This window comes from Mirounga angustirostris, unplaced genomic scaffold (genome assembly GCF_029215605.1).
Source record: "Mirounga angustirostris isolate CCGP_5_RB_7025 unplaced genomic scaffold, mMirAng1.0.hap1 SCAF_1, whole genome shotgun sequence".
Taxonomy (NCBI): domain Eukaryota; kingdom Metazoa; phylum Chordata; class Mammalia; order Carnivora; family Phocidae; genus Mirounga; species Mirounga angustirostris.
Genome location: NW_026991709.1, coordinates 194,256,655 through 194,275,370, shown reverse-complemented (window position 1 = coordinate 194,275,370; position 18,716 = coordinate 194,256,655). Strand labels below are relative to the sequence as shown.

General features: G+C 42.7%; 1 protein-coding gene across 3 annotated transcripts; it reads right to left on the bottom strand.

Moving 5' to 3' along the window:
• Positions 1 to 5: 5 nt before the first annotated feature.
• Positions 6 to 16,993, bottom strand: ACTR8 (actin related protein 8). 3 transcript variants are annotated; one of them, XM_045862165.3, is made up of 13 exons: positions 16,750 to 16,992; positions 13,046 to 13,216; positions 11,674 to 11,784; positions 10,737 to 10,841; positions 10,334 to 10,507; positions 8,184 to 8,277; positions 7,838 to 7,970; positions 6,406 to 6,559; positions 5,534 to 5,629; positions 4,695 to 4,835; positions 3,490 to 3,754; positions 2,591 to 2,754; positions 6 to 1,562 (listed from the first exon to the last, which is right to left on the bottom strand). In XM_045862165.3, exons 1-13 carry the CDS (start codon positions 16,870 to 16,872, stop codon positions 1,419 to 1,421), a joined length of 1,875 nt encoding a protein of 624 aa, XP_045718121.1. In that variant the 5' UTR covers positions 16,873 to 16,992; the 3' UTR covers positions 6 to 1,418. The 3 variants fall into 3 exon arrangements, with proteins under 3 accessions (XP_045718121.1, XP_054360664.1, XP_064451163.1); XM_054504689.2 differs by lacking the exon at positions 16,750 to 16,992 and adding an exon at positions 16,552 to 16,694; XM_064595093.1 differs by lacking the exon at positions 11,674 to 11,784 and having other exon boundaries at positions 16,750 to 16,993.
• Between the last annotated feature and the right edge of the window lie 1,723 nt (positions 16,994 to 18,716).

Here is an 18,716-nt window from a genome sequence, read left to right as displayed (position 1 = left end):
AAACATAAAATCAACATTGTATAAATTTATTTTGTTAAAAAGTTAAAAAAATAAAGAGCATACAATCCTCAAATTGAAAGCACCTATCTTCAACAGTACCAAGGTAAAATCATTGTTATACCGATGGACTCTTCTTTGTTCCTCACCTACTGATCACATATATGTAGGATACTCCTTGTTATGCAAATGCTCCAGGACCAGCATTTCTCCATGCCCTGAGACTTCTAACCATCCTATTCTATATTCCATTCTTACCTCCATCTCTTATCCAGCCCTACTTTTGTCAGCCCCCCTCCCCCTCCGCCAGTCCCATTCCACTCCCATATCTCCAGTTCTGGATGAGCAGATGGTGGACGCAGATGCCCAGCAGGAGTGGCAGGAATCAGGCATTCCCCGTGCTCCCAGGTCTCTGAGCCCCCAGGCTGTGCTGACAAGCTTCTGTCTCCAGCTAATGCCTAGCCTTCCTCTGGCCAGGGGCTCAGAAGGCTTCACCAAGGCCTGGGCCACTGGTGCTAATGGCTGTCTGTACTTAGATTTCGCTTCAGACTGTTCACAGATTAAGATCAAATGATCTTACTGAGGACAAAGAGTTCCAAAACCTTTCTCTTGGTTCTTCAGATAAAGGAAATTTGGGGTCTTGATGATTAAGTTGGTAGTAGTAAGGTGACCAGCAGTCACCTTATTCATCTGCACAAGTTAACAACTACAAATTACACCTGAATTGTTTCTACTTGGCTTTAGGAAGGAAATGGGTTTTCCTTTTCAGTTGTTGTTCTGTTTTGGTCAGATAAGGATTGTTTTCTTTCCCTAAGCCCACCCTGAAGCATGTGGAGTAACCAAAGCCAGCCAGCCCATCCTTAAATCTTTGCCTTTGGAAATCTAGAGCTTAACTGGTCAGTCTTTTTTGTAATCCAATAGAAAAAGAAAAAAAGAACCTTTTCTCTCCCTATTTGGAATTCTAAGAGCACCCCTGAGTCGAAACAATGTGTGCCTGCTGAAACACGTGAGGGAAGTGGCCTGGCCAGTTCTCAGGATTCAGGTACCCGAGCCATACACCCACCCCTTGTGGCTGTGTGATTATCTGATGACACTAAGGTCAACTTAAGCCAAGGTGTGTACATGGGAGCCACTCAACAGCAACATTTCACATCATCAGGGAGCTCCTGCGACCCTGAGAAAGGGGCAGGAGCATTTACCACTGAAAAGTAAGTTCATATGTATTCGTAAATGTCCTGGCTACAAAAGCAGCTTATAATTTCACACCAATGTCCTATTGTCAACGTAAAAGTTAAAATTCATTTATTTTCCATGAAATTTAAGCATCTAAGTCAATAAATTAAAATATATATATTCTTCAAGAGTCTTTTATATACCAGGAGGCCTATTTTTGGTCTGTAATAGTGACTTTCTGCCCATTTTCACCAGACAAAAGCAGCTCGCTCTCGTAACATGCGGACACCAAAGCGCTGCCATTCTCTCTGATAAATCCACAGTTCCTGTGTGGTGTCCAAACAAGCCAACACGGCCCCTCCTTTCCATGCAATCAGCCGGGGATCCATATCCTAGGGAAGTGATAAAGGTATTTCAGCAAAAGCGGACAAGACATATATTTAATCATTTCCTTGAATTTGGGGGTAAAAAAACCCTGCTGAATCAATACCTAAAAAGCCAAATTTTTCAACGTGCATTAAAGACTCATCCATACAGGACCCATGAACTACAGACATCTTTGTGTTCCAACCGGTAAGAAAACTTTAGTGTTTATTACTGAAGATGCTACTATTCACTATTATTCCACAAATAGGCCCCATATGCAGGAACATACATATAAGGAAATCATAGAGTGGAATAAATATATCCCATAACCCCTTCCTCAGGATTAAAATTAAATAAGAACATCCCCAGGAATTGTTCGTGGGATATAATGAAATACAGACACAATCTTTTTCTAAATTCCAGGGTTTATGTTTCTTTCCAAGATAGTTCAAGCCAAAAGATGCCCTGCTCCAGGGCCAGCAAAAGATCCTTAATATGACAATGAAAACTGGAGCTGTTGTGGCCAATGGGAGACCAGCCAGTCTCTCCCTGCCCCACCCAGTCCTTTCCCAAAGGCATGGCTTTTGGGAAGTCGGTCATGCTACTCCGGAGAGCACAGCAGGGACTAACACCCAGGACTCCAGGCCCCTAGCCCAAAGCTCCTTGCACCAAATCTGTGACCTACTGAAATTTTTCCACTTGCCCAAACCCTTAATTAAGAGCTGCCCAGACGCGGGGTGCCTGGGTGGCTCAGTCGTTAAGCATCTGCCTTTGGCTCAGGTCATGATCCCAGGGTCCTGGGATCAAGCCCCGCATCGGGCTCCCTGCTCAGCGGGAAGCCCGCTTCTCCCCCTCCCACTCCCCCTGCTTGTGTTCCCTCTCTCGCTGTGTCTCTGTCAAATAAATAAATAAAATCTTTAAAAAAAAAAAAAAGCTGCCCAGACGCAAGCTCATGGCTCCCAGGATTTTATCTGTCCACATACAACATTACAATTAGAAATAATCAGTCCTGGTTTCATTTGCATATAATCCAACTGCACCATGAACAACAGACCTTGGGCCTTGTGATCACATCCACATTCTCAATAATTCGCCTGAATGAAGGTGGCATTTTGTTGAGAATTCTGTGCTGCAGAAATTCTTGAGCTTTATGAAACATCAAACCACCTCCCACCACAAGGATGGAACTGTACATCTTCTTTTTGGTATCATCAGATGCTGAAAAGACAATGATAATCCTTCAACTCTTTTTCTCCATACCCACCACCACCCTGGGCCAAGCCACTGCCATCTCGTTTGAACAACTGTAAGAGCCTCCTCAAAGATTTCTCTCCAACCCATACTCAACAATGCAGACAGAAGAATCTTGCAAAACACCAATGTGAGCATGTTGCTATCGCACCCTCCACTCTGCTACTTGCAGGATTAGGACCAAAGTCTCTACAGGGACCTACAAAGTCCAGTGTGGCGTGACCACACTGCTTCTCTAGCTTCATCCTGGCCCCTGGCCCCCCAGCCACACTGGCCTCCATAAAGGCCTCTTCCGCTGCCCAGAGTGCTACCCTGTGACAGGCTAACCCCCACTCACCTCCTAGATCTCTCTTAAGTGGCTCTTCCCCAAGAAAGTCTTCCCTGCCAAGCCTCCCACCCTCCACACTTCTTCCTCCTAATAAAAGTCCCTGATTAAATCCATCAGAAGCTATGCAAGTCAGTATCCTTTAGTTCAACTTTGCAACACCTGCCATAGCTGTAATTTCCCATTTGTGTGACAATTTAACTTCTTTGGTCTCCTCTAGTACACTACATGCCCAAGGAGGCCGAGAACCAATTCCTAATACCGGGCAATGCAAGCACAAAGCAGGGGCTCCACAGTTTTTCAGTGCATATGCTGTGCGGCCCAAGCACACTCTAGCTTGAACCCATTCACCTAACCAGCTTCCGAAACATGCTTACAACAGCAGTCGATGCTGTGAAGAATGGCTTTATCCAGGCCCAGGGCTTTCCCTTCAAACAGAGAGATGGCAGTCTTCCGGGACATCAGTGCTGTGAGAGCCTCCTCAGATTCATTGCCAGCCATCAAACAGTCTCCCTGGGAGGATCCCAAATCCACCTCCTGGGCATGGAGTCTTTCTGGAAGATCAGAAGACTGGCCACGAAGATCCCCTTCAAATCCAATGGGTTTGGAGGCAGACTTTCGGTCAGCAGTAGCTTTGGCAGACTTTAAATCAATCAAAAGGACAATCAAGTGGATGGCAGGACTAGAACAGAACAGTGTTGATGTTCTCCAGCTAGAACCCACCCGTCCCTACTGCACTATTTTACACTACTATAAAGCAAAGGTCCATCACTGGTGCAGAGGGAATGCATGCTAGTATACAGCCAACCACCTGGACCCACTCCCAAATCACCTGGGAGTGAGACGCGGTGTACAAAAGATGAGGATGTGCTGACAATTCCAAAGCAGTCACTGGCAGGCAGGGCAAGTCTCACGACCTTACTACCACTGGTTGGATTTTAAAACTGAAATGTCAGCGTACATGGACATTTCCCCCTTGAGCGGAGTTTTTAAGTGGAGTATTTTGGTAGGATTCTTGCGCCTGTGGCTATCTATGGAATCCCCATTTTCAGACCTTATCTAACCACCTGATGCTCAGGAACAAGTACTAGAGAAGGTTTAGAGCCCTCTTCCCTCCATCATGAGCTGCTGTTTCATTGGCAAATAAGAGCTTTAATTTGTGCCCCCGCATCAGACATCCTATTACTGGGATCATTAGCTCTGGACAAAAGAATTCAGCTTTTTGCCTAGACCACATACTGTTTACATTATAATTTTTAAAATAGGTGAGGTTTTACTGAAAATATTCCCTACTGAATAAATGTTCAAAAGGAAATAATGTATACACCAAAAAGAAGTATCTTCATTAAACTAACTTTTAAGTGTGTGGACTGGTATTCTGAAAATTGGATTAACGTCTACTGAATGAAGAAATCTGTCATCTGGATTTTAAATTTAGACTTCATTTCATCTACAGTTCTAAAAACAGTATTAGCTTTGGTATGCACTGCAGACTGCAGTGACTGCAACAATCCGTTAATGATGGGCAAACTTCTCCTGCAGGGGCAAGGGTGTCTCTTCTCACACCAGAATCCCTACAGACCTGTTCCTGCTTGCTCTGCGTGGCCAGCAGGTAATGCTCATCATGAGGATCCTCAGGGTCTCCCTGAGATCTGTGCTGCAAAGTTGTCATTTTCTGGCCAACAATTCCAAAAGTTGCTGGGTAAAACAAAGCCATTGGGGCCTGTGCAAGGAAGGGAAAAAAAAAAGATCAACCAAGGACACTGCCTTCTGAAAAAACTGATCCATTAAATTCTGTTCTTCCCAAAATAAAACTGACAGATCAGATCCTAGAAAGTAGACTAAATAAGCATTCTCTTTTGGGAGTAGCATTATTTCTTCATTGCACAAGAGGCCAGAAAACTTATAGAAATCATCCAACTGAGTGAGTGATATGACACCAGGGAGAAATGACAAAGCAAATGTAATGCAAGTGCCAGGGCACCTGGGTGGCTCAGTTGGTTAAGCGTCTGCCTTCAGCTTAGGTCATGATTTGGGGATCCCGGGATCGAGCCCCATGTCAGACTCCCTGAATAGGAAGTCTGCTTCTCCGTCTCCCTGCTCCTTCTCACTCTCTCTCACTCTAAAATAAATAAAATTTTAAAAAATGTAATGCAAGTGCCCAATAAGCTACTTTATAATTTCTTAGAAAAATACTCCTCTCTCTAAACAATAACTAATCATACAGTGGCTAATTAAAAAGATGGTCCTCCGATCTATTTTAATCTGTATTCTATTGGTGGCTTAAAAGCTGGTTTAGAGACAGCCTAAACCAGTTGATATTCTGACCTCATGAAGTTTCAGAGAAGTACACATTCTCTCAGTCTGACTGAACCTGGCTGGCTTTCATTCTGCCCATGAAAATATACAGCTATGTATTACCTGGAGTTTTTCATCTCCTAATCGAAACTGGTAAAGCAGGGCAGGGGAATCTGGATGTCGAATCTGAAACTCATGATCCTGAAGTCCAGAGATGTCCTGATTCCAGGAAAAGATGCTGTCAGTGAACCAGTAAAAGTGCATGTAAACTCCTCAAATGGCAATTAAGCCTCTCCACCATCTGAATCTCACCTATAACAAGGCTGCCCTGTGACTTTCTACCATTTCTTTTTTTTTCCATTTCAACTGGAACTTCGTAAAACAAGAGTCCAAATGTACTTGCTTCCCTTTTAACAATTCTGAAATTTCTACCATTTACATTTTTTCATTATCGATAAACACTAACACAAACACAGACCCAAATCAATAAGCCAATTCCCTCAATAACTGGGAAATGATACCCAGTCTTAGGTTTCTCAAAATTTCGTTATTCAGAATTAGATTGCTTGAAAAATGTCAGGGAAAAGAAAAGGTCTGAAACAGAAAGCATAAAAAAATAGGAATCCACATATGGCAATGATAACATGTTGATTGTTCACAACACTAAGAAAGTGCTTCAACTGATGCCATTTTATTAAATGTCTGTATCTTTACATTCATTACACCTAAAGGTTTATCTTCATCTTGATCAAAGATCCTCAAGAGAGACAAATTTGCTAAACACTTTCTTAAAAAACCAGCTAACCAGAGCCTGAGAAACAGCTACCAGCTCTGACCTTACCAAAACACTCTCACTCCTTAAGAACTTTAATTTCAAGGTTCTCTCAACTTGGGTTGAAAGGGTAGCATAATACTATTATATTTTTAATTGCCTTTTAAATATCTTAATTTTTTCTGGAAACAAAAATAATCAGCAGTTTTGATTTTACTCCCACCTGATCTAAATGACAGAAAGTTTCTTTAAGGTGCTGCAGAAGAAGACAATCCATTTTATTTGTTAGCTGGCATTCTCGGTAAGGGAACCCGGCTCGCTGCATCAGCCAGTAGAAACACCTTGACACGTCAGACCCCCCATAGGCCAGACAGAGCCTAGAGTTAGAAGCAAAGACAGGTGGGCTATCTGTTGGTCAAGAAGGTGCAAAGGGCATTTCAAAAACTCAATCAGGCACAGTGAAACATAACAAGTCTCAAAAGATGTTTATGGTAGGAATAAAAAATGAAAGGGCAGGACGGATGGACGGGAGGGGGAAATGGAACCCTAGCAAACAACCAGTGGTGGGCACCTAACAGCAGTCATGCTATTTGCAAAAAAGTTCCCAAGAAACAGAATACCAACGACTAAATGCAACTCATTCCTAAGTCACTGTGTTTACCATATGATAGTTGTTTGCCTGTCTATACTCCTCAGTCTATCAAGCTGACAGGCAGTGACACAAGACAAACTCTCAGGAGAAAACTTGAAAGAGTATACTATCCATTAATTGAACGGTTCTATGACTTGGAAAGAGCACCGCTATGTTATTTTAGAGGTGGGAAACCTAGGCCCAGTGTTTTCTCCATATTCTGAGAACCAATGGCATTAAGTAATACATAAACAATGGATAAGCCAAATTAACGTATACTGGGTTTTAGAATGCATCATAATTTGGGGTGGAAGGCAACAGATCAACCTTTCTTATGGACTGCTTAGGCCCTCTTTTAAATGTTTCTATACCCTGCATCTCCAACTAAGGGATAGGAAGAACTACAGCATCCTGAAGAAGCCATCCGGGGAGCACAAAAATGCTGCAGAGAACCTGTATGTGCACTGCCTCAGTGTGCTCACCCGTGTTGGGCTTATCTCAGGAAGGACAAGCAGCAAACCCGTTCCTGAGAGTTATTTTATTACCTCTTGTATCAGTGATGACATCACGAAGGGACTTGACCAGAAAGCTACTCTTCACTCACTGAACCACGATGACAAAAGCAAATACTCACAATGCTAGACAGAGAATTCAGACCTGAAAACCTCTTTCCCCAACATGACTTGCCTAAATAAAGCTTTGCTGTGAGCATGACTTGTATCTCTACATCAGACCACAACCAAACACAGAGCTAATATATACGCTGCCTCTGTGGGAAAGCACACAACGCAAGCTAGGATTTTCAGGAGCTGCTGATGTGAACTCATAGCAGAGAGTTCTAACAGGAAGGATAAAATCAGGGGTTTATAGCCTTGCTAGAATTTGCACTTCCACAATCTGGGTTTCCTATGCAAACTTTGAATATATAATTCCTTATAAAAATTTTTTTAAATTCTGATGTTTTATAGCTGAACAGGCTGTGAGGGGAGAGGGAGCAGAGAACACAACCTTCCAAGGTCCTTACCGAGTATTCCGATGAGAGACCCCATCCTCCACACAGCACACGCTTGTCTTCTGGTCTCCAACATCCACAATACACGTGCTGCTTAAACCACTTCCGAAGGTGGCACACACAGACTCTTGATGGACCACAATCCCTGAAACACAAAGGTAGAGAAGCAATCAGCTAGGGAGCAGTAAAGATCCTAAGACAAATCATCAATTAAAGTCTGGGAACCCCTGGGCAATCAAGCACGGCTGATCCTCTCAGAATAAGCATTTCAATAAAGCAGTGAATTAGATAAACTTTGTCAGCAAAAAAGAAAAACAATCTCATTTCAAGTAGATTTCTCTGGAATATCCAGACATACCTGAAAAACCCATCTTCATTAGGATCATATTCACTAATTCTTTCACATGCTGTTTATTATAGATATCAGGAATTAGCAAGATACATCTATAATACTAAAAAAGAAGAACAAAGGAAAAAAAAAGAGAAGACAGTTAATACTAAAGTCAGGTCAAAATAAATGTCATTACACTTGTCTTCAGGGAGAATTTGCTCTAAAGGATGGCAGCAATGGTTAGAGGCCCAGAACAAAAGCTCAAACCTCTCTTTTAGGTTTAAAGAAAAACAGAAAATGTTGAAGTTCTGTGGGTTTTTTTCCTTTAAATTATAAAAACTTGTGAAATGGTATTACAACCCCAGATTTCAAGATATACTACAAAGCTATAATAATCAAAACAGTATGGTACTTGCACAAAAACACACAGATCAATGGAACAGAATAGAATCCCAAAATAAACCCATACTTATATGATAAATTGATCTTTGACAAAGGAGGCAAGAATATGCAATGGGAAAGACAGTGTCTTCAATAAGTGGTGCTGGGAAAACTGGACAGCTACATGCAAAAGAATGACATGTGACCACTTTCTTACACCATGACAAAAATAAACTCAAAATGGGTTAAACACATAAATGTGAGACCTGAAACCATAAAACTCCTAGAAGAAAACCCAGGCAGCAAGTTCTTTGACATTAGCCCTAATTTTTCTAGATATGTCTCCTAAGGCAAGGGAAACAAAAGCAAAAATAAACTACTGGGGTTACGCCAAAATAAAAAGTTTGCACAGAGAAGTAAACCATCAACAAAATAAAAAGGCAACCTACTTAGCTGGAGAAGACATCTGCAAATGATATATCTGATAAGAGGTTAATAGTCAAAATATAGAAAGAACTTATACAACTCAACACCGGAAAAACAAATAAGCCAATTAAAATAATGGGCAGAGGACCTGAATAGACATTTTTCCAAAGAACACAGACAGAAGGCCAACAGACAGATGGCCAACAGACACATGAAGAGATGCCCAACATCACTCATCATCAGGGAAATGCAAACCAAAACCACAATGAGGTATCACCTCAACCTGTCAGAATGACTACTTATCAAATAGACAAGAAATAATAAGTGTTTCGTGAGGATGTGCAGAAAAAGTGGGAATGTAAACTGGTATAGCTACTATGGAAAACAGAATGGAGATTCCTAAAAAATTAAAAACAGAAATACCACACAACCCAGGAATTCCACTACTGGGTATTACCCAAAGAAAATTAAAACAGTAATTTGAAAAAAATACATGCACATCTATGTTCATTGCAGCACTACTTACAGTAGCCAAGATATGGAAGCAATCTAAGTGTCTGTCAAAGATAAATGGATAAAGAAGATGCGGTACATATATACAATGGAGTATTACTCAACCATAAAAAAGAATGAGATCTTGCCATTTGCAACAACATGGGTGGACCTATAGGACCTTATGCCAAGTGAAATAAGTCAGAGAAAAATAATTACCATATGATTTCACTTATATGCAGAACCTAAAAAAAACCAAACCAAAAAAAGCAGAAACAGACCCATAAATATAGAGAACTAACTCATGGTTGCCAGAGTGGAGGAGGGAGGGGGATGGGCAAAATGGGTGAAGGGGAGTAGGAGATAAAGGCTTCCAGTTATGGAATGAATAAGCCATGGGGATGAAAGATACAGCAACACAGGGAATATAGTCGATGGTACTGTAACAACACTGTATGGTAACAGATGGCAGCTACACTTGTGGTGAGCACATTATGTATACGGTTGTCCAATCACTGTGTTGTACACCTAAAACTAATGTAACCTTGTGCCAACTATACTTCAATTGAAAAAGAAACAAAACAAAACCCTGTGAAATCAAAAATAAGACAACAAATGTGAACTGAAAAAGGTCCAGAGAGAGGGTATAAACATGAGCAAGCTTGCTGGTTGCAGAGCAGTAGGGACACCACAGAAACAAACACAGTAAGAAAAAGAGAAATCACCAGAGGTGAAGTCAGTGAAGAAGGAAAGCTATCCTCAACACCTTAAGACTGAGAATGCTTCAAGGACACTAGATTACAAACAACCCAGTAATACGTACTTTTACTGATCAAGAATCTTAAAGCCAATCCAAGTAACTGTGAATTTTAGCTCACCTTTAAATCTTTCAGGGGGATTTCCAAGTATTTTTGGATTGCGTGAGACCATATTACTTCAATATCCGCCAAAACAGCCGTAAGGGAGCCCCCAGGTCCCGGGTGAATATTTAACTGACCTCTTCTGATAGGCCAGTGAATATTGTAACAGTCCAATGGGTTAACGTACAAGGCCTAGAAAAGATGGGGAGATGAATACATTGTTAAAACTTCTCTTGGGCTTTTTTTGGATTCACATTAAAATATCTAAGGCCAGAGTTATGATTAACATTTGCTGACTATTCCAAATGCTAAGAGTGGAGTATCTAACATCACAGGAGCCTGTGTGAGTATCCAGGTCTGCAAGGAAGATTATGAATTCTAGGAAACAACTAGAACTGGATGGCACTGCAAAGTTCCCTACCTCTTCTCCCACCAAAAACTCTGGGTGATGAGATGTGTTTGTCCACTTGTTTCCAGAACAGTGATCTAAAATTGCAGGTCGCATCTGCTTGTTGTAGGAGCGTGCCTGAAACACCAGAAACACCAGAAACTTCTCTGAATTTATGTAAGAAAAAAAGAGGAGGGGAGAGGAGAAATGTAGTATGAATTCTCTTTTCTCCTCTCTCTCACAGACCAGATACAGCAGCAAAAGTTAATCACAAATCCTACATATTTGGCAAAATACTAACTCGTCACAAAAAGATTCTCTTGGCCTTTTCCAAAATTGTGATTTTTCCCATGGTTTTAATAACCTAGGCTGTGATTCACAGCCAGTCCAAAATTAATATTGCACTCTGTTTAAAGCTGAATATACATCTACATATTATACCAACTCATGTCCATTTCTAATAGTATTTTTTATCATATTAAAATGGCAATTATAGTAAGAATATTGCTTCCCACCAAGATCCTGGGATTAGACACTTAAGACTCTCAAGTAAACTACGAATTTTTATCAACTTGCCACAAGAAACACCGTCTTTTAAATTATTTGGCTTGCCCAAGCATTTATGACATTGATTTGGGTATTCTGTAGGTGGTTATGAATGGTTTTTCTTTTTTTTTTTTTTTCTTTTTTTTTTATTTATTTGAGAGAGAGAATGAGATAGAGAGAGCATGAGAGGGGGGAGGGACAGAGGGAGAAGCAGACTCCCTGCTGAGCAGGGAGCCCAATGTGGGACTCGATCCCAGGACTCCGGGATCATGACCTGAGCCGAAGGCAGTCGCTTAACCAACTGAGCCACCCAGGCGCCCTCTTTCTTTTTTAAGGAAATCCCATCTTTAATTTGCATAATGCAATCAAGGGAGCACACGAATAGCACTTATGACAGAATAAATCTGAAGAGTTAAGACTGAACCTGTTCAGGGGACACGGGAATCCGTCTTGTGCCATTTGACATCTTTTTAGACCATATTGCTTGATCCACCATTTTAAGGCCATTTTGTCTTTGTTCATTACTCTCTGGTTTCTGGGGGGGGAAAAATGAAGGATGAGCAGCACAAAGGATTTACTGAAAAGAGAAAGCAATGTGGCAAACTACTGATTTAATCCACCAAGAGGAAATGCTCCCTCATAAACAAGGAATAGCATTTCCTTAATTTTTGCCACATGTATCAATCTTAATAATTTTAAGTAATCTTTTTATTATTTATAAATAAAAAAGTCAGAAAGGAACCCTCACCATAAACCAACTATTTGCAAAAATCTATAACCTCAAGTGAAGTTTAAGTGATAAAATTGTTCATGGCCCTAAGCACTGGATAGCTACTTAGTATTTACAAAGTATTTCAGAGACTTTTCCAAACATCTACATAATTCTCATATTTACAATTTTGTAACGGTGTTATATTCACTCGGGTTATTTTGTTTATTCAGCAGGTATTCAAGTCCCTGTAACACTGTAAAAAAACCATCTATAAAAAAAAAAAATCTATAAATATCTCCATGGAAAGCTACTGTTTTCTATCAACTTTTACTCGTGAGATTTATGTACTATAGACTATAAATCCAAAGATATAAATGGACTTAAACTCTTATACCCTCAAGTTACACTCAAGCTTCGAAATAGACTTAGGTAGTCTTCCAGTTATGCTAAAAAAAGTGGAACCCTAAATAAAGCTTACTAACAGAAGTACAGAAACTTCAAGTTCCTAAAACTATCTTTCATCTAAAACTTAAAAGTGGATTACAATGCAATATGCATATTTTAACACCTACCATGAAAAATTCTTCTGATAATTACTATCTGCAAGGTAGGATAACGTAAATGCTAACTGCAAGGATATATACAGTCTTGCTTTTAAATTATAATTTGATCTAAGATTGGAGAAAGTGATTATAACAATTCAATTTGCTCACAGATTAAAAATACAAACTCAATATAAACTCTAAGTATCTGGAAGAGAAAAATATGGCTGTTCAGAGACCTTACTGCATCACTTTAAGTGACTGACAATTCTGTATCTTCCATTAAAAATCACCTTCATCAATACCCAATTCATACTGATGGGTTAAAATAATTTTGATCTGCTTTTGTCATAATTCTTTACAATCTAAAACCATAGCTCACATGAAAAATGCTATTTGTAACCCTAAATGATGTTATTATTTTAAAACACATTAAAGCTATGAAGATGTTAATTCAAGTATACACTGTATTCTTGAATGTCTAAGCTCCCCCAAGGAAACAACCGTGGGCTTTCTCTCCAGATCCTCCAATTCTGACTTACATTTAGTCCTTCCCTTAGGAGCCAGTTGTCCTTGTATAGTGGCTGCCCTTGTTGTTTGTGTCTTCGTGCAATGACATGAGGAATGCTAGCAGGAAGTGTGTCTGTGGCTCGACCAATCCTTAAGGTTGTTGAACCTGGATGTATGACCACAATGAAGTTGCTCTGGATTTGCTGCAAATATAAAACACAGGAGTGTGACCTTAGTAAATAATATACAGGTAACAAGTTAAAAAACATACAGGTAACAGGCTAGACTAAGAAGTGAGTTCCCTGTGATGACTATCAGACTCACAGGTATCAAAATAAGTCAGTGAAGGTAGCTCTTTGAGAGGCATCCAATTACTGCTCTCTACCTGAATGCAAACTCATTTCATATTTCTGTGCTCCCAGGATCTGACTCACAGTACACAGGTCAACATCTGTTTAAATAAACAAAACCATAAATATCCAATGCAAGTTAACCTACAATTACTGAGCATTTCTGTGCCAGGTACTGGGGGTACAATGGTGACCAAGACAAAATCCTGACCACTAGAGAACTTGCAGTTTACTAGGGGAAACAGACAAGGAGTAAGTATAGGGAATACTACGACTAGCAAAATACTAGCTAAATCTGAATCACCTAAAGATGTTTGTAAATAAAAAACTAGACTCTAAGCCTCCACTACAAATTTCCTGATTCAGAACTTCCAGGGAGGGAGCCTAGATATCTGCAACTTTCAAAAGTTCCTGAGGTGATCAGTATGATCCCTCAGGTTTGACAATCACTGGTTGAACAGGTTAGGGGAGAAAGTCACATAAGCACAGAATTATTATTTTGTAATGCTGGAAAGTAAGACTTTATACAGCAACCACTTCTGAGTGTATGCATAAGCCACATTTTGTTCATTGTTTTTAAAACACTTTACCCCTTGTTAGTTCTGTGCTATTCACCTAATCTGGCAAAAGTTTGGGGTTAAAATGCCAGAGTTCACTATTCTATCCTCATAGGTCAGAAAACTTCGCTGCATTTCACAATCCATTCTTGGGAAATGGTGGTGAACAAGAAATGACAAAGCGTATATCAGGACAGTGGAGTGATTCCTGTGAGCTTTACTTTCAGATGGTAATTGTTTCATATCTGTAATTTGCAAGGGCGGGCAGAACATAATCTGAATCAGTTTGGGAACCTTTACCTTATAAACTGAGGGACCCAGAGTTTCAGTAGAAACCAGGGGAAGAAGGGACTCTGACAATCCCTGTGACAACAGGATACCCTCTGTGGAGAACCACCATTCCTACACGACTCCTTAGCCTGCACCTACTCAGCCCTGCCCTTGAGCTACAGTTGTGTTTTCTTGCATGTCTCCATTTAAAACATTTCCATAGCTTGCCCATAAGATAAAGTCCAGAACCTGTGAGATCAAGATTCTGTCTACTTCTCTAGCCTTACTCGACAACCACCTCCTTTCTGGTCTCTTTAATCTTCCCAATCTAGATCTCTCTTGATTTCTTTTTTTTTTTTTTAAAGATTTTATTTATTTATTTGACAGAGAGAGACACAGCGAGAGAGGGAACACAAGCAGGGGGAGAAGGAGGGGAGAAGCAGGCTTCCCCGCGGAGCAGGGAGTCCGATGTGGGGCTCGATCCCAGGACCCTGGGATCACGACCTGAGCCGAAGGCAGACGCTTAACGACTGAGCCACCCAGGCGCCCCAGATCTCTCTTGATTTCTTAACTCACCACGCTGACTTCTAGGTCTTCACACAGGTAACTCCCCTTGCCTGCTATGTCCTTTCTCCCTGGTAAATCTTATTTCTCCCTTTAGTTCGGAAGTTAAATGTCATTAAACTAGGTTTGCTTATCCCCTGGAAATATAATTTTCATGGCACCTGTCATGCTTGTAATTATTTACTGCCTGCCCTCCCAACACACAAAAACCTTCATGTAAAAAGGGATCACTTCTGAATTGTTCACTACTCTATGCCCAGGCACACAGGACCCTAGGAGGTGTTTGTTGAATGCACCTCTTTCACGTGGTTGGCATGATGTTAAATCGTACTTCCCAAGCTTTTTTGTGCTATGGCAGACCTTTGTGCAGTAGATTGGAGTAAAAAGATGAAGCTGCTTGCCATCAGGGATACCTGTCCCTCATTCACAGCACACAGGCTGCAGCACATTAACTGGAAAGCTCTGGGGTTAGTAATGGCAGTTTTCCAAAGTGTGGACAAATATTTTTTTAATAATTACATATTTATTTTAACACATTAGGAAAAAACTAGCCCGTACATCCCACAAATCATTTCCCGAATATTACTGCTTAAATAAGACTTAGTAAAAAAGTTACTAAGCAACTAATGGATATGAAAAAGCCACAGAGAACATGGAGAAACTAAAGGGTGTTATACAACTGACTAAAGTTAAGGAAATGCTGCTGGCCCTGTTAAGGGCCCAGGCTCTGCATTCACAGGTCTGGCTTCAAATTCATACTGCACCACTTCCTTGCTCTGGATGAAGTTCCTACCTCAGAGTTATTGTGAGGATTAAGCTAATCATGTAGCTCAGTCTGGCTAGCTCTTCCAAAGTTCTCCACTGCCTTCCAGAAGAAAGCAGACTCTGGCTGACTCTCATAATAGCTTCTGCTAAGATCTCCAGTGTCACCTTTTGCCCCTTCTTCCTCACTTCCGACATCCTGATCACCAAAACTTCATATGCTCTCCTGGCCCAGGTCTCTTCCACACTGTTCTCCTTCCCTGAGATTCCCCCTGGCTAACTCCTAATCATTCTTCAGGTCTTGATCCTGAAGTCACGTCCTTTAAACCGTCCCAGGCCATCGGGGCCAGAGGAGGTACCTGCTGTATGTGCCCAATACTTCCCTATGGCCTTAAGCACTAGCCCATCCCACGCCACGCCCTGACACCTGCAGCCTCACGCCCCACTGTGAGCTCTACCTTCCTGCCTCCCACTCACAGAATGAGAGAATCCTAGAGGCTGGGAACCGCAAAGCCCTTACAGACCGTCCAGTAAGCTGCCTCAACTAGACGGGCGGAGAAACTGAGGCCTGTGCAACAGTAAGAACCGCCCTCGGGGTTTACCGTGAGCCCGCACGGTGCTATATATCTACAGCTGCCTGGCCAGTTGGGTGTTATCCTTAACCCATCCACCAGTTAGGAAGCTGCCTCAGAGATGTCCAACTTGAAATTGAGCATTTCAATGCCTCCTTACTTTAGCTGTGAATCTGCCCATTTTCCTACGGCAACGTTGATTTATTTTGTTTCACTGATCAGTAAGAATACACATACACACACACACACACACAGGGCCTTTGCTTGCCATGCAACTGCAAATAATTTTTTCGGGTCAGTAGGCTCTACTCGTGTTCTGGTTTTGACACACAAACTCTTCATGTCTATTTAGACAGTCGTCTGCCTTTTTTCCTAGCGTTATACTTGGACTCCACTCCGACGTTTCCTTCACAGAGGAATACGCCTGCCCCGCCAACTGTGTCTGCCCGGTACTAAACTCTACCTGCGGTCACTGACACCCCACAACAGCTTGGAAGGTAGGTGAAAGCCGGCTCCCGGGTCCGCGGCCGGCCGGGGACGGAACTGCTCTCCGCACCAGCCGCCAGGGTGGGGACCGGAAGCCTCGCGTCGCCGCCTGCTTCCCCTCCCCCGCCCGGCCGGAAGGCCCTCACCGAGGCCCGCCCCCGGCGCCTCGTCTCACCTCCTGCAGCGACTCCGGCACCAGCGCGGGCACGATGGGTCGTTTCACGCCGCGCTGCTCCTTTTCCTTCTCCCCGCCCTTCTCCTTCCCGTTCTCCGCATCCCCCTTCTCCGCCTGGGTCATCGCGGCCGCGGGCGCCCACCGGCCTCCACCCTCAGGGACGCGCCGCACCCGCCGGAGCTGCAGGGGCCCCGCGCACGCGCAACCTCCCAGCCGGCTGCCCGGCAAGCAAGATGGCCGTCGGGCAGCCGCCCCGGAGACTTCCGGGAAAACGGAGGGGCGGAGCCGCCCGGAGGAGGAGGACGCGGTGGGGTGGGGCGTGGATGGGTGGGTGTTGCTGTGATTGGTCCTGGCGGTACCGTGCCCACAGCGGACTTGTTTTTATTTTGAGCGCTCACCAAGGAGCCGCTGGTACCCGGCATCGCGCTTCGCTCACCCCTGCCTCTAACTGGCTTCCCAGACCCCACACATACTCCTAGTCCTCATACTGCGCTGGTTATGCTCAGTCCAGCCTCTGATGATAAGGTGTTCTTGAGTTAGGGCGCCTCACTCCACACCCCTTGGATGACTTTATCTACTTTCGTGGCTTTACATGTGAAGGTAACTCCCAAATACGTGATTCCAGTCTGGAAGTCTCCTTGAGATCCAGACTGATAACCAGTTGCCTATTTGGTATCCCCATATGGATGTCCACAAGGCATTGCAAACTTAAATGAGCCCAAACTGGAACTCTTGATCCGCACCGCGCCCCCCGCCCCCCCCCCGCCGCCAAAAAACCCCCTACTGCCACTTTCACCAATTCAGTAAATACCAGGTTGATTCTTCAGTTGTCCAGTTCATCAGCAAATCTGGTAGTCGCTAAAATACATCTTGAAAGAACCCACTTCTCCACTCCTACTGCTACTACTTAGCCCAAACTCGTATCATCTCACGTGGGCTGTAACAGCCTTATAGCCCAAGCCCCTGCTTGGTCTTTCTTGTCTTCAGTCTGTTCTTAATTCGGTTGCCCAAGTGTCAAGTTTTAAAGTATGTAGTTAAGTCAGTACTACAGACCCAGCACTCATTTAATACCACCAATGTGTTATCTCAAAAATTAAACCCATGCTTTGTTTCCCCTTGCTCATGGAACAGAATCTAAACTAACCACAGCCTAGAAAGCCATTCTTAATCCAGTCCTTGCTACATCTCTAAATTCACCTCATCTCTCTCCGGTTGGCATTTCCAGCTACACTTACTTTCTTCCAGCTTCTCGGACATGCCAAGCCCTTCCCATCATTGAGCCATCACTCATGTTGTCCCCTTTGCCTTGGGTGCTCTTCCCTCAGCTGGCTTTCTCGGCCTGTCTCAACTCAAATGTTACCTCAGAGAAGCCTCCCTGTTATCTTATTTCCTTTGAAGCAGGAATTAAGTCTGTATTTAACTTGCCTGCTGTTTCCTACACTAGAAAGTAAGCTCCATGAAGAGGAACTTTGTCTTATTGGCCACTGTTATCTTCAGCACATAGTAGGTGCCCAATAATTACTTGTGGATTAAATACTGCTGAATGGGGGCGCCTGGGTGGCTCAGTCGTTAAGTGTCTGCCTTCGGCTCAGGTCATGATCCCAAGGGTCCTGGGATCAAGCCCCGCATCGGGCTCCCTGCTCCGCGGGGAGCCTGCTTCTCCCTCTCCCACTGCCCCTGCTTGTGTTCCCGCTCTCGCTGTGTCTCTCTGTCAAAATAAATAAATAAAATCTTTAAAAAAAAAAATACTGCTGAATGAAGAATCCCTTAAGTAGGAATTTAATCCCCACTTCACAGATGCGTACACTGGGATAGAATGACATAACTTACTCAGGAGCATAAGCTATTGAGAGCAAAGAGAAGACTTGAACACAAGCTACTCAAGAGGCTACATTTCTGCCCTACAGCGGTCTACCTCATGCTCAGAGTGAGAGAGCTAAATATCGGAGGAAGTCAGGACTATAGAA

What these genes read in the sequence shown, in the direction of transcription:
- ACTR8 (XM_045862165.3), bottom strand. Translation starts at nt 16,872, where the DNA reads ATGACCCAGGCGGAGAAGGGGGATGCGGAGAACGGGAAGGAGAAGGGC. An exon ending in TCCTAAGGGAAGGACTAAAT is followed by an intron (nt 11,785 to 13,045) that starts GTAAGTCAGAAT and finishes TTCCCCCCCCAG; the next exon opens with AAACCAGAGAGTAATGAACA. An exon ending in GTCTCTCATCGGAATACTCG is followed by an intron (nt 6,560 to 7,837) that starts GTAAGGACCTTG and finishes TTCTAACTCTAG; the next exon opens with GCTCTGTCTGGCCTATGGGG.